The sequence below is a fragment of the Athene cunicularia genome (genome assembly GCF_003259725.1).
Source record: "Athene cunicularia isolate RWA chromosome 1 unlocalized genomic scaffold, athCun1 chr1_part2, whole genome shotgun sequence".
Taxonomy (NCBI): domain Eukaryota; kingdom Metazoa; phylum Chordata; class Aves; order Strigiformes; family Strigidae; genus Athene; species Athene cunicularia.
Window position 1 is genome coordinate 11,533,791 of NW_020799092.1, and position 14,532 is coordinate 11,548,322.

At 38.4% G+C, this 14,532-nt stretch overlaps 1 protein-coding gene across 1 annotated transcript in view; it reads left to right on the forward strand.

Moving 5' to 3' along the window:
- Window positions 1–11,689, forward strand: part of ATP6V1E1 (ATPase H+ transporting V1 subunit E1) — an 11,992-nt gene extending 303 nt beyond the window's left edge. Inside the window, exons 2-10 of the mRNA XM_026863475.1 lie at window positions 553–574; window positions 3,437–3,603; window positions 5,138–5,247; window positions 5,716–5,782; window positions 7,600–7,689; window positions 9,006–9,074; window positions 9,473–9,567; window positions 10,429–10,516; window positions 11,075–11,689. Coding sequence (XP_026719276.1) covers window positions 553–574; window positions 3,437–3,603; window positions 5,138–5,247; window positions 5,716–5,782; window positions 7,600–7,689; window positions 9,006–9,074; window positions 9,473–9,567; window positions 10,429–10,516; window positions 11,075–11,137 — 771 coding nt within the window. The 3' untranslated portion in view covers window positions 11,138–11,689. The remainder of the gene's footprint in view (window positions 1–552; window positions 575–3,436; window positions 3,604–5,137; window positions 5,248–5,715; window positions 5,783–7,599; window positions 7,690–9,005; window positions 9,075–9,472; window positions 9,568–10,428; window positions 10,517–11,074) is intronic.
- Window positions 11,690–14,532: the final 2,843 nt, after the last annotated feature.

Below are 14,532 nucleotides of genomic sequence, written 5' to 3' on the forward strand. Positions count from 1 at the left end.
GCCGCTGGTGGGTCTGCCGCCTCCACACTGCTCTCGGCCCGGCCGGGGCCGGGGCCCGTGGGGAGCTGGCAGGACGGACCCAGCGTGAGGAGAGAGGCCCTGGGGGCTGAGCCGGGGCGGTAGAGGCAGGTTACAGGCAGCTGCTTTGCCCTGAAGCTGTGCTAGGTGTGGGGTTCGAGAGTGCCTGAACTGAGGGACTGTCCGGCTGGTAAAAGGCCAGTTGGAGCGGAAGGGATAGTGGCAGCTCTGAACCACACAACAGCAGAAGAGGCTGTAGACACCAGCGACTGATTCACGTTGCAGCTGTGGAACAGGGCCTCCTGCTCTGCGGGTGGAACAGTAGTGCTCTCCTGTGAAAGCAAGGGTCGATGAAGGGGAAAGATCTTCTCTGAGAATCTTCGTGAGAAAGAGAAGTCTCTGAAGAATTCCCTGGTGGGATTGATTGGCTATGCGTTGGGGAATTTGGCATTTTGATGACATGTTTTATCAGATTATAATAGAGGGATCATAAGTAGCCTTTATGCTGTCTACAGTGCTTAATTGCTCTTTAAGGCAGATAAATACATTGCACTAGGTAAGTACTGTCTTTTTAGATGTTGCTTTCTAAGGACTTTACATCTGTTTTTCTTATAGCTCTACTACATCTAATTAGCTGTAACTTAGCATTTGGGTAGGCTATTCAGCATTTTTGAATGCCTTTTTCACTTTTATATCCTAAGCAGAGTAATGCAACCTGGGCTTTTCTTGCAGTGGAAACTTACAACCCTGAAGTCTGACTGTGGATACTTCCTCCTGAGGCAGGACACTTTGTCCTTATTGACAGTAAATACTGCCCTTGCCTAAAAAAAGCTGCTTTGAGCTGGGCTGCAAATGGTGTGCCCTGTTATAAACTGCATGGATCCAGTCAGCACTGGTCCATAGAGTTTTCTACAGGTGATGAGCAGATCAGCCAAGTTCCCTTTGTCCTTTGCATCATAAGTGCTTTGTGTCTCGCTTTCTCATTCAGTAAACATAGTCTCTTGGCAAGGAAGTATCACATTGAAAGTAAAATCAGTAGGTTGCCTTTCTTCAAAAGAGGTATTATAACATTACGTTCTATTGCCTTTTATCCACAAAGCTTGGGGTTTTTTTTTTCCTGCCTCTTCCATGAAGATAATAAAAATAAAGCTGACGTTGGGGTGGTCTTGTTCAGCCACCTTGGATCTGAACTTCGAAGGTTAGTTCAGGATCAGTTGATATAATTAACATGTAATACTAATAGCATTTCACTTCTGCAACTTTCCTGTCATTGTTTTACACTCCTAAACCTAGGGCAGTCCTGTTAACTGTAAAAGAGAATGCTGCTGATGGCGTGACAGTTCTGGGTGTGTATAAATCCAGTATGAACTTGCCTACTGGTCCTCTGAACCCTTAACTACATTCCATGGTGCTTTCAATAATTTTCCTCTTTGAAAATGTTCTCCAATTAAGAATTTTTCCCATTGATAGACTTGCTTCCTTTATTCTGTCAAGAGTGTTTGATGGATTGCTCCATCTGATCTGGCTGGTCACTTCTAGCTAAATCCAGTCTAACATCTAGAACTTCCTATGGAAAGGATAATCACACTACTGATGGGAAAACCCCTCTCTTTCTATAGGAAATACTACTATGTTGACGTTATTAACTACATTTAAAATTAATCTTTCATTTTAAAATAAATATTTTTGTCAGTGTTATTAAAACTAGTTATAGATGTGAAAGTCTCACACAGGATCTCTTTCTATGAAAAGCAAAAAGGGATTTCAGTACAACAGATTTTGAAGGAAATAATGCTGTTCAGTCATCAGACATGGGGAAATGAATGTCACATTAGCTTGCTTCAGTCTTATTCCTCTTCATTATGCAGAGGACCTTTCTTGAGCACCCAGAACTGTTTATTTTTCCAAAATTAAGAAACCAAACCGAACTGAAGGAAGTGACTCAGTAATCTAAGGGTTAGTACTGCATACGAAAGTTCTTAGTCTCCTTCAACAACAGGCTATTCAGCAAAATTATTTCCTTATTTTATATGCCTCTCGTCCTTTCTGAAACACAGGTAGATCTAAAGCTTGATTTAACCACTCAATCTAATCAGGCAAGCAGGGCTGGAAACTGACGCTGTAGGTTGATATGCACTTGGAAATGCTGCAAACTGGAATTAATAGAAACATTGCTAATTTGATTTTTGAGGATGTAGGTGATACTGTTCACTTCTTCCACTGTACATGCTTAAAATCTTCCACTTGTCTGTTCACTTCCATTTTTTCATCTATATGGGCATAGTACTGTTCTGCATGTTGGCTCAGTTTTCACATTGGAACCTGTCATCTCTTTAAAATATTTCATTTTAACATGAGATTATGTAAATTGAGTCTTTCCTGCAAGCTTATTTGGACCAGATTGTCTGCAAAATGTGTCTCATCACTAAGTGCAAGCAAAAAGTTGGTATGCTTTTATGGTCTGCTCAAGTATATGGTCCACTCCATCTGCCCTTGGAAATGGCTATACCTGTGGAAAATTATGGTTTGGTTGGGCATGAGGCCTTATGGTCTGCTCCAAATGTGAACATAAACTTAGGCTTGGTCACAGAAAGACATGTGATAAATAAGCAGGACTTGGTATAATTGCTTTCCTTGTCATGAAGCTGTTGGACCTGTGCTTTGTAGTGTTTTGAGAGAGTTTCTAAAAGGTTTTTCAAGTAGAATATATTAGCACATACCAGGCTCTAAAGCGGCATGTGGTATACTTAATGTGGTCTTGATCGACTCGCACTGCTAGCTTTGTCTCCTTCCCCAGCTCCTCCAAACTATCATGCAACTACTTTATAAAGTCCTTTTGAGTTGAGTGATACAGCATCATTTTTTAATGACCTTGTAAGTCTTTACAGAATTTATTACATTTTTTCAAGAAAGATTTCTCAGGTGTGTAAAGGAACTTCTGGTTGTACAGACCTGACCAGTGGTCAGTAGCATTTTGCTTTGCTTCACCAGTCATCTAGCATGGAAGGCCCAGGTTCATTCAAGTGCCATCTGTGCCTGAGATGATGCAGGGACTCCATGTTAATCTTCTGTGTTTCATGTAAATGTCATAACAAGCAGACTAATTTTGCTGTGTGAGGGGTTTTGTTTTGGTTTGTTTTTTTTACTAATCCTGGGAGGGGAAAAAAAAAAAAGCTGTTCTCGCTAATGAGGAATGAAAATGCCCAGCCTCACATTTATACAAACTTACTTTTAGTTTGCAGTTTTTCTGGTATAGTTGCATATCTAAAGTACATTCTTCAAATGACAGCTAGTAAAACAGCATTATGTAGAATTATTTGAAAAAATAAATAATTTTCTTGTAATCTGTGTTAAGATGACCTGACTCTTTGTTCTGTATGCTCAATTTAATTTCTGTGAAAAACATTATATGAATTAGCAAATGGAGATGGAGAGATACAAATGAGAAATATGTATGTACTTTCTCTCATCAAAGTCCCTTCCAAAAGAAAATATTTTATTTTCTCTCTCTTGTTACAGATCAAGCATATGATGGCTTTCATTGAGCAGGAAGCCAATGAAAAGGCTGAAGAAATAGATGCAAAGGTAAAAATGGAAGTTGGATGTCAGTAAGTGCAAAAGGAAAACTGACATCCTGTTTTGATAGTTGCAGCCAGAGCAGTCATAGAAAACTTTTGTAAGCTACAGCTTACTTCACGTGTAGTGACTACATAGGAAAAATGATGTTACCAAGTAAAGTTAATATTTATTAACTTTTGACAAATGAAAACAAGTCGGACATAGTTTTTGGTCCAACTTTTCTTAGTGGTTCTTAAATATATATTAATTCATATGCAAGTGCACTCTTTTTTTTTTTTAAGCAGTCAGGAGAGCTGAGTGGTAATATGAATAGACTGGATTAAGTGGAACAACTTCCCCCACCTCCTATCACAACTTGACATCATTGAGGATTAAAGGAGTTCTTTGCATAATTATGAATTCTGCTAAGGTTTGTCATAACAAGCTATTACCAGAAGGTTTAATTTTAACTGTCGCTTGGCTTCCATAGCATGTCAGGCAGAAACACTAGCAGTAAATGCTAGTAATCTTGCACACGTATTCATACATGTGCCAAAATGTTACAAGATGAAGGTTAAACTGGTTGAATTATGTTGGTGAAAGTTTGTAAGCAGGTTGATAACTGTACTTAAACCTGTGCAGCCACCTGCAGACTTAATTCTCAATGTGATTTAGTAGGTATCCTGGGGAACTAAAACATAAATTTACATTTAAGTCATGACTTGAATAACTTCAGAATTCTTCACTTAGATTAAGCCACAAGAGACTGAGTTAATATTAACCTGGTGATAGAAAATGGATGTTTACTAAAGAATGATTAATGGTGTCCTACAACCCTAACAACTGCATTATACCAATAGCAAAATATCTTGTTGGCATTGGACATGGCATATGAATTACTCGTATTTAATCTCCCTTAAACATTTATATCTACACAAATATTTAATCAATACTAAAGCAGGTGTTCCTGATGATCTGCAAACAGAAGTCAGAAGTTGTGATTGGATTCTTGGGTATAAATAGGAAAATTTGCCACGTGTTTTCACATGCTGTCTGGCTAGGGTTTGTAAAAAAGAAATAGCAGTACTGTTACTCTCCTTGTGTATGGATTGCATAAAGTAATGAAGTTTGTGGATATTGAGGGCTGGGTAGCTTGTTTTAGGTAGAATCTCTTGCAGCCAGAGAAGAGACTGATTGTACAAAAACAAATCAGACTTGAAGGTCAGATAAAATGAGTTTTTCTTAATAGTATAGAATGTATAAATTTAGTAATTTTGTGCCTGAGGAGTAAATACTGCAAGGAAATGTGTCAGTCCATTGATAAAATAAGCTCTATCTTAGTTAGCAAGGTTCTAGTTCAGTAGAACACATACTGAACTCCCTTTGACTTGAGTACTGCTTGAAATGTGTTGCTTACATGGAAGCATAAATTGAATCATAGGATGATAGTCTAAGAGCCTATCTATGAATGTGCTCTGAAAGTGTGCCTATTTCATTTTGATTCTGTTTTTTTCAGCCTGTGGAACCAATTTCCAATTCAGTTATTTAATTTTTACTATAGGCAGAAGAAGAATTCAACATTGAGAAGGGTCGCCTTGTTCAGACACAGAGGCTGAAAATCATGGAGTATTATGAAAAGAAGGAAAAACAAATTGAACAGCAAAAGAAAATGTAAGTTGCTTAGGTTAGGTGGTTGATTTCGGAGCCCGAGCTCTCATTATATTGCTAATTTTATACAAAACCGTTTTTCCCTGGCAAATAGGTAAATTGTAGCCAATATATTTAGTTGTAATTATTTCTTGGTTTTCCTGGAGAGAAATTATCAAAAGTGAGCTTCAATAATATAACTGTTAGTGTGGTGAAAGAGTGTTTCATATTTCTTTATGTAGTTTATGTCCAGAACTCTACTCTGGTCTGTTACTCTGGGACAAAATGATCACTCCAGGTTCAGTTTTGGTGGGTCTTTACTGAAGGATGGGGTTCTGTGTTGTAATCATTTGTGCAAGTTGAGAAACAGATTCATATAGGTCAACAGGCTTTGTTCTTAAATTTTGTAGCATCTTTAAATGTATACAGTTAAATGTTGCATTTCTTCTGTCAATCTGATGGATTGATTCAGCTTTATCATGCAACTTGCAGACAGATGTCCAACCTGATGAATCAAGCAAGGCTGAAGGTCCTCAAGGCAAGGGATGACCTTATTGCAGTGAGTATCTCTGCAGTAAAGACACAGAGGCTCTGTTTCTGCTATCTGTTAGGAAATGTTCTTAACCATTCTCTAAAGAAAACTATGATTTGTGATTGAGTGACGTTTGCTTCAACATACAAAGCAGTTGGCTTTCCCAGCTGCTCTGAAAAGTCATCAAGTCCAGCTTTGCTAATATGCTTTAGCTTATTTTCACGGTTTCTAATACCTGCTCTTTTAGGGAAATACAGTTCTCTGCCAGAAACATTGCAGACAACGTTGTATCTATCATTTGTACAGTAGCTTATTTGTTTAAAGAGCAGAAACTCTTGCATGGTTGGTAAAACTTTGAAGTTCTGTTTGCCTTAAGCAACATTTATGCATTAAAGCTGGCACGGCTTAATCAAGTAGGCTTAAAACACCATTAACTGGGTTTTTTCTGTGTCTTTTAGTGGCCCCTAGTATAAGGAAAGGTTTACTTCTTGTTCTTGTAGGTGACCAGTCTGTGTGTTGACATATAGGGTGAATAATCGTTTATCAGAGCAGGCTACATTTAGTCTTAGTTCAGAAATACTATGTTTATCTTGCACCACGTGTAGTGTATTCTTTCTGCTCATTGTACAGCTTGCGGGTTTCCTATTATCTCTGTCTCAGAAACAGAGTTTGGGTGTTCCATGTTCTGCTAGATGGTGCTGTTGAGCTATTGGAAAAGCTGAGACCACTAGAAGTCAAAAATAAAAAATTGGATAATGTTCAAGTTGATGATACCATGAAAAAAGGAAAGCTAGCAGAAGAAAATCACCAGTTTATTGATTCCTTAAACCTAGTTTCAAACTTTAGATTGTATTCACAGAGAGGAGGAAGGTGGGTGGCTAAAGAGCTAACTCTATTGTGATAGTCTCTGCTGGGTAATCTCTTCCTCATTTATCAGCTGACTCAACCTCATGCTTCTGAGTAATGCATAACACTCTTCCTCATTTTAAAACATTTAGAGTCACATGCTGCTAGCTTTCTTCTCTTATCAGATATTTGGCCTCTTTCATGAACAAGAGAGATGAGCAGTTCCAGAAATGCTATGTTACTCTAGCGTAGACAGTATAACTAGTTTCGACCTTGACATTAAATTGTGATAGTCTTACATCCCAGTACTGATTGTGTTAACAGGCACTCTCCTTTTAAACACTACGAGGCAGGACAGTAAGGAAAGGTTTATACCAAGTCATACAATTTCTTTATCTGAAGTAATTATGATGGTTCAGTTCTAAGAACTGTGTTGACTCAAATTTCTTAAAAGTTCAATCCTACCTAAGACTGATTTCCTGAATAAAGATAATCAAAGCCAGCTACTTCAAATTAAAAAATAAACTCTTGCTTTTAAATTTTGACTTGTATTTGCTTACAATTAAAAAATACCTAACCTGAATATTGTTTGATAAAAAGATAGATTAGATTTCTTTGCTTGACCACAAAACTTAAAAAAATGTTATTTGGACAACTTTGTTAGTTAACATTAGGCAGTGTTTTACAACATACTTAGTTTGTCTGAATTAATATTGTAAGTACTAGCCTTTTACTACTAAGGTCTCCCTTTTTCATGAAAAAGGAATTATTGTCAGGTTATAATGGGTTCAGATCAGGGCAGGGAGAAGAGAGCTGTTTGGGAAGGATATTGTGCCATGTACAGAGAGAAGAAGGTTAGCTTGGATGAACACCAGCTGGAATGTACGTTTACGTGTTGGCAGGGTGTGATAGCTATAATAGGAGTACAGAAAGTTGGTAGGCATGAAACCAAATGCCAAACAGATGGGCTTTGCTGATCTGATTTCTCCTGAATGTAGGATTTGCTGAATGAGGCCAAGCAGAGACTTGCCAAGGTGGTGAAGGATACTGCCAGGTATCAGACACTGCTGGATGGACTAGTTCTACAGGTAAATATTTAAATTGTAAACAATAGATGATCGCAGCCTTATCTCCTAGGTGTCTTTCTTCTAAGATAACCCACTGGAAGTTACGGTCGTATTGGAGTCTAGATCAAATGTTACTGGGTGATCGCTTCTGCTATATCTATCAGTTGTGGATTCCAAACAGATAAAGTTGTAGCTTGTTTAGAGGTGTAAAGCTTGGTGTACCAAGCAGAAATTCCATTATAAGAATAATTGCAGATGCACATACATACCACTGTAACATGCACATTTAGGATGCACACCTTAAGCTTCTGTAATAATTAGTTGGATCAAATACACCTTTGGCAAAAGCTGTTTCTCCGAACCTAGAAGTCCATAATTACCCACTTTTAAAATCTTTTCAGCATTTGAGACTTGTAGGTCCTGGCTTTGATGAATTTACTATAGTATGGCATGGATCTGTGACAGATATACAAAGCAGAAATCAAAGCTTTGCTTACCTAGAATACCATCCTCAAGCCCCAGCAGTTAACTGCTAAAAAGCCAGCATTGTCTAGGGTCCGTGTGCGACCACCAGTGCCACCTTCTGGTATGAATTGGTCCTGCCACTATAAACTCTCAGAAGCCAGCCATGAGTGCTCCTGCCCACAGTTTGATGACAGAATTTTCTTAACAGTGTTTCCTACCAGCTTGTGCTTCCGATTCAGTGGTGTTTCTTTGTCACACCTAGGTCTGATATTGCTGTACATCTAACAAACCTGTCTTATTCTTGCAAGTTGGCCACGTCAGTCTTGGCTCACTATTGGATCCAGCGAGGGATCTGTAGTCATCAGTAATCACAGCTGGACTAGTCTATTGTTGTAGGTCCATTCTAACTGGAACGAAACCTATTCTATTCTACTCTTACAGGAACTGCAAGGCAGGAGTTATTCAAACAGGCATTTGAACCTACTGCATTTCTTCTCCAAGAACAGCATAGGAGAATGTCAGCATGGCTATGTGCTTAATCTATTTAGACAGCAGTGGTCCTTATATATACATGTATATTGTCTGGGCAACTCAATCCTATGATACGTACATTTAGTTGTACTAGAGTTCCAAACTTGAAGCTAACAAAGAAACGCATAATCCATAGTGGTAGGCTATTTCCCAGATAATTGGTGCTGTCTTCTCAGAATGTCGGCATGAGTTGAACTTGCAAGCAAATAACTAAATAAAAAAGGCTAATAAATATTGTCAGGTTTTGGTTTTCAAAGTGATCAGCTCCTTTCATGGGGTTAAATAATTCTAAGACGATTAAAATGCTGACTTTCTGATACTGTAATGGTTATCTTGTGCAGGGATTCTACCAGCTGCTTGAGCCCAGAATAGTTGTTCGATGCAGGAAGCAGGATTTCCCTATGGTTAAGGTAAGACACCTAGGATAGTTTGACAGTATTCTGCTCATGAAGATTGGGATCTGACTGCAAGTACTTGCTGCTCAGATCCCATCTGTGTGACATGAAAATGAGCTTGGCTGGCTGCACTTCTGCTGCAGATACAATGGAAGAGAACAAGTATGCTTTTCAAGTTGGAGGTCATTTACTTGCTTGGATATTACCTAGAAAACTTTAGACTGATACAATATTAATAATAATAATTGCTTTTGGCTCAGAAGCCATACTGAAATACATTTGCTTAATTAAAAAAGAGAGGGGAAAAAAAGCTTTAATCCCTTCATGTTATTGTTACAAAGGATTGAGTGACCAAACCCAAGTGGTGCAGTAGCATTTGTCAGTGATAATTGGAGGTTTATCTTGTATCCTAGACTGCCGTACAGAAGAGCGTTCCCATCTACAAAAATGCCACAAAAAGGGATGTGGATGTTCACATTGACCAAGACAACTTCCTACCAGAGGAAATGTAAGTAAAATGGGAGTCTTTTATACTTAGCACTGACTTAATGCAATTTTTCAAGCCACAACTCCTACCAGAGCAGTCTTGGAAAATTATGTATGGAATATTCCCACAGTGTGTCTGCTGCTGTTTTAGTGGAATTGAGCACTTCTTTGTGTTAAGGAAGCATAGAGTCTGCAGTTTCCTCCAGACAAGCACTGTCTCAGTCAAAAATGTCCATAAAAATTTGGTGCAACCTCCAGCCTGATTCACAGTGCTGAAGTAGAGAATAACTGTAGGTGGAAACTTAACTATTGGTCTTTTAAAGGGAGACAATATGGATGTAGCCATGCTTGCTTTCTCAACATGAAGCAAATTGAGTCATAAGGTGCTGCAGGATAATCACTTGATGGAGTTTGTGTTTGCTATGTCTGCAAGGCTTTATTTCTGTGTAGTATGATAAGGAGCATGTCACAAAGCTGTATATTCTGATAGTGATCTTTATGGGCCATGAAACAACACTTCTAGCACACTTCCTCACTTACCAAAATCTGAAAGCTGTCTATTAATAATAAAATATGGAGTCTGAAGCTGTTTTGAAGTGACAAATTCCATAGCTCTGCTTGCATTTAGATCATGCTGATAAGGAGACTTGTATGTAGTTGTGGTCTCTGACAATAACTCCGAAGATGCTTTGCACTGCTGCTTCACTGGATCACTTTGTGCTGATTCCTATTAAGACATGATCGAAAAACATTTATTTTTAAAAAAATCTTGTCTGCATATCTGACTTGCCTGTAAGCGCTGGTTTGGGATAATATCTCTGCCTCATTCTGACTTTGATATGTCCTATGGATTTATTTTTTTTTCCCCTCACCCCCTTTCTAGTGCTGGAGGTGTTGAAATATATAACAGTGATGGTAAAATTAAGGTTTCCAATACCCTGGAAAGTCGGCTGGACCTTGTAGCCCAGCAGGTAAGTTTCTGTAACAGCCACGGTGACCAAGATACAATTAACTAGTTTTGTCTTATAATTAAATGCTGGTATTTCCAATGTGTTAATTGTCACAATAGTGTGTGGGATCAGATTTCAACATGGATGACAATTACCTACTGTTTGTGCTTGCCTACAACAAATACGGCTTTTCTCAGAATGATGCCTTCTGTATTAAACATGAGATAAAGCTCTAGATGATACAGAAAGACTTGTTAGGACTACATCGCAGTCAAGATTTTGAAATGCTGAGGCTAACTTGAATAACTGAAGCTGGCTTAAGCATGAGAAGCTTTGGCTGAGACCTATACCCTAGTGGAAAAAATTAGCTCTGGCATCTTTCTTATGCTGCAGTATAGGCAATCCTTTAAGTCTATAGAGTAGCCAGCAATGTGTGGTCAGGTAAAGGCTTTAGAAAACTTGGATGAGTTGTCTTCTTAATTTTGAAGCTTAGTTTAGCTATTACACGGCACCTCCAATGAGGAGTGTACAGCAATTGTATTGCCTGTTGTGTGTAACGAATGTATTCTTTCTCAACAGATGATGCCAGAAATCAGAGTGGCTCTCTTTGGTGCTAATGCCAACAGGAAGTTTTTGGACTAAACCTCTATGAGAGAAGGTGGGATCTGTTCCACTGCCATACTGAAGGGGATGCAAAAGCATCTGCTACTTTAAAATCTTGAAATATAACATTACCTTGTCATCCAATATCTGTTCTTCAATGGAATAATTTTGCATACCTGCTGTGCTTAGCCTCTCTACTTGTGGTTAGAATGTATTGCTTAAATGATGTGAAGACATACATATTCATCCAGCAATGACACTAGAAAATGGAGATGTTTGGGCTTTTGGCTTTCCTTGCACTGTTGTGGCTCTGTAGAGACAAGTGGTCTATTTAGGGTCACTCTCTTTGCTTTGGCCACATCTCTTTCAAGTTGTCTAATCTGTGAAGTAAATTACCATGCTGCCGATGGGAAATCCCTTTTCAGTTAAGGTCTTCAGTGTTACAGAGGGCATGCATTCCTCCCCAGGGTTAGTAGTTTAATTCATGTTACTTGGTAAGGCATTTTTCTGTTCTGTATATGTGATTCAAAAAAAAAAAAAAAGCCTGAGCCTGTAAGACTTTATTTATTGAAATAAAAATGTGTGTGTGTGGAGTTATTTGTAGCTTCTCTCTGAGGGATTGGCAACAACCTTTGAAAAATGGGTTTGTGTGTATAAGGACTTACTGCTTGAGGGCTGTGTGTAGGAACTGTTTTGTAAGGCTAGAATTTGAGTGCATGGAGTACTGTCAAGCTTTTTGCTGGAGTACTGTTGGATTGTAGGCAAGCCTTTTGAGTAGGACTCTAGGATGAGCTTCATTCTTCCTTAAAAAATGAGTCTATAGTTTTGCAGTCTCAATCTTCTTTCACAAGAGAGAGCTGGAGTAACAGAACTGGGCTACTTAAATATAACAAATACAGTCCATTTCCAGTTACAGGTTTGTTTCTGTGCAGGAGATACAATTACTAAAGGAGTATGGTTTGGGTTTCAGGACTTGAGGAACAACAGCTGACTGTTGCAACTATTTTCTCTATTGTTAGTAACTATTAAATGAAATAACAGTAACATAACTATATTCATTACCTAATCTATTAAGTTTTACTTACTCCTTTGCTTCTGCAGGATGACTAGTATTGTTTCCACCTTCTGTGGTGAGGGACAGAAAAATTCTTGAGGTGACTTTCCACACTACAAGCCTCTGCCAGAATACCTTACTCTTCACCTAGTGCTCAATTCTGAGACTTGTTTCATGAAATAAGAAACTGCTCAAATGAATTACTGCTTAAATATGTTTTGAAATCATCTTCTCTAAATACTGCAGTGATTCAGGAATGGTAGGAATTTTACGTTGTGCCATGAAGAATACTTGCCAAGCTGCAGCAACATTGCTTTATGCAGTGTTTTTAACCTGAGGCCCTTTATTCTCAAGCTGAAATGCATGCTCTCATGTAAAGACTAAATGCTGGATAAGCCTTTCACTGCCTTATTTCTCTAAAATGGAGATTGACTGTTAAGAAAGTCCTAATTCCAAATTTATTTAATCTTTTGACTTCCTCTTGCAAAATAAGAGTCTTTGGCAAGGTTGGGTTCTTTTGTTTTACTGGTTCTTGCTGTTGCATTTAGGTACTAGGTTTTGTTTTCCATGTAGATGTTTATGATATTTATTCTTTTAATGCTTTACTTTTCTATGACTGGGCAGTAAGTGTATCTGGACTAAAGTCCTACTCTTTCTGGATTTTGGATAACCATTACAGCTTTCATCTTTGCAACTGTCAGTGATCAAGCTTCCTGACTAAGCACTGGGCTCTAGTTTTGGGGCACACCTGTAGAAAAGGAAAAGCCTTTATGTGTGCATGTTTAACTGTGTTGTTTCTTGGTTCAAATAGTACTTTTTGGAACAGATCTGGTTTGGTCTTTTCTGATGGTTTCATCCAACTCATCAGTAGGCTGTCTACCAGTGCTTTGGAAATTCAGTTGAACTTATTTGGGTCCTTATTTTCTCTACAGCTAAGGCTAGGAACAGAAACTGAATGTTGAAATAGAACACATCATATGCAAATAAAAAATTGAGGGGTAAGACAAGAGGAGGTTACTAAGTGATACACTATGAGTATTTTCTCTAGTGCTCAATTAAAAGACTTCAAACAGATCCTGGGATCATCTCTATAGAAGTGAATGACCTAGTTTTGGCCATCATCATTTGAAAGTGTAGCTTTTATGTTTTCCTAGTGCTACTGTTTCCCTTGGAAAAGTGATACAAGCCATGGTGTAATGCATGTAGACAGAATAAACTGAAGGCTGGAACACAGAAGAGACAGATGGCTCTTGTGCATCACTCGACAGTGATGGACCATATTACAACATTATATTCAGGTACGTTTTATTCAGTAAAAAAATTTGTATTAGAAGTTATCAAGACTTTCTCTGATACCAGTAACATAAGCATGCTCAGCTGTGACAAAAAGGGATTCTTTGTGCAGGGTCTGATGGTCTGCTGCTTTCATGAAGGTAGCAGGACCTTTACAAACCCAGATCTTGTATATTTCTGAAAAGCAAAATAATAACTAGTTGAGTGTCTGATTCTGGAGCTCATAGTGGAAGATACTGGAGTTGCTATTTACTGTTTATTTTCCTCTGTTAGTTTTGTATCTCCTTGTATCTTTCTGTGCAGGAAAGAGGAAGAAATAATCACTGGTCATACTTAGATAAAATTAGTGGCCTCAAAATTGTTTTTAGTGTTAGTCAGTCACTTGGGCAGCAGTGATTCAAGACAGGTCCTTTACAAATGGTCTGAACACCTTATGTGTGAAGTCTGAGTGGTTTAGTGCTCCCTGCCCCACCCACCACAAGGTACTTGAAGCACTTAAGCTTACCCAGTTTATTAATGGAATTGCAGACACTCTTGGCTTGAGCCATGTCAACTGTGACAGGAGCTTCCTCCTGCACCAGCACTTCCCTGCAAGTGCATTACAAGAAGCACTAATTAATTTTAATCTTGGGACAACCACATGAGATAATTTAATTACAAAAAAATGGTGTCTGCACTACCTGGAACATCCTTGTCCTTCATCCCAGATAATAGGGGCTGTTACCAAATTTTATTACTTCAGAGATGCAGATTAAAATGGGACTATCCCATCCAGGTTTACCCAGTGTAGTTAGCAATCCTGTTGTGTCGTCTTCTCTTTCACATTCGGACACAGGTTTTTACAAGTAATGTGTAAAACAAAAGCAGCATTTCAGGTGGATTTCAGAGTTTCTACTGCAGTGTCGTTGCAGCACTGTTTTATTATTTGAACTGTACTGCTGATTTAAGCAAATGAAGTAGAATGCACAAATTTTTTTCTTACTGATTTACCTGATGACCTAGGGCAAATCAATGAGGATATTGATCTTTATTTGTCTTTGTATAAGCATGCAAAATATTCCAGTTGGGTATAGTAAACAAGCCCCAA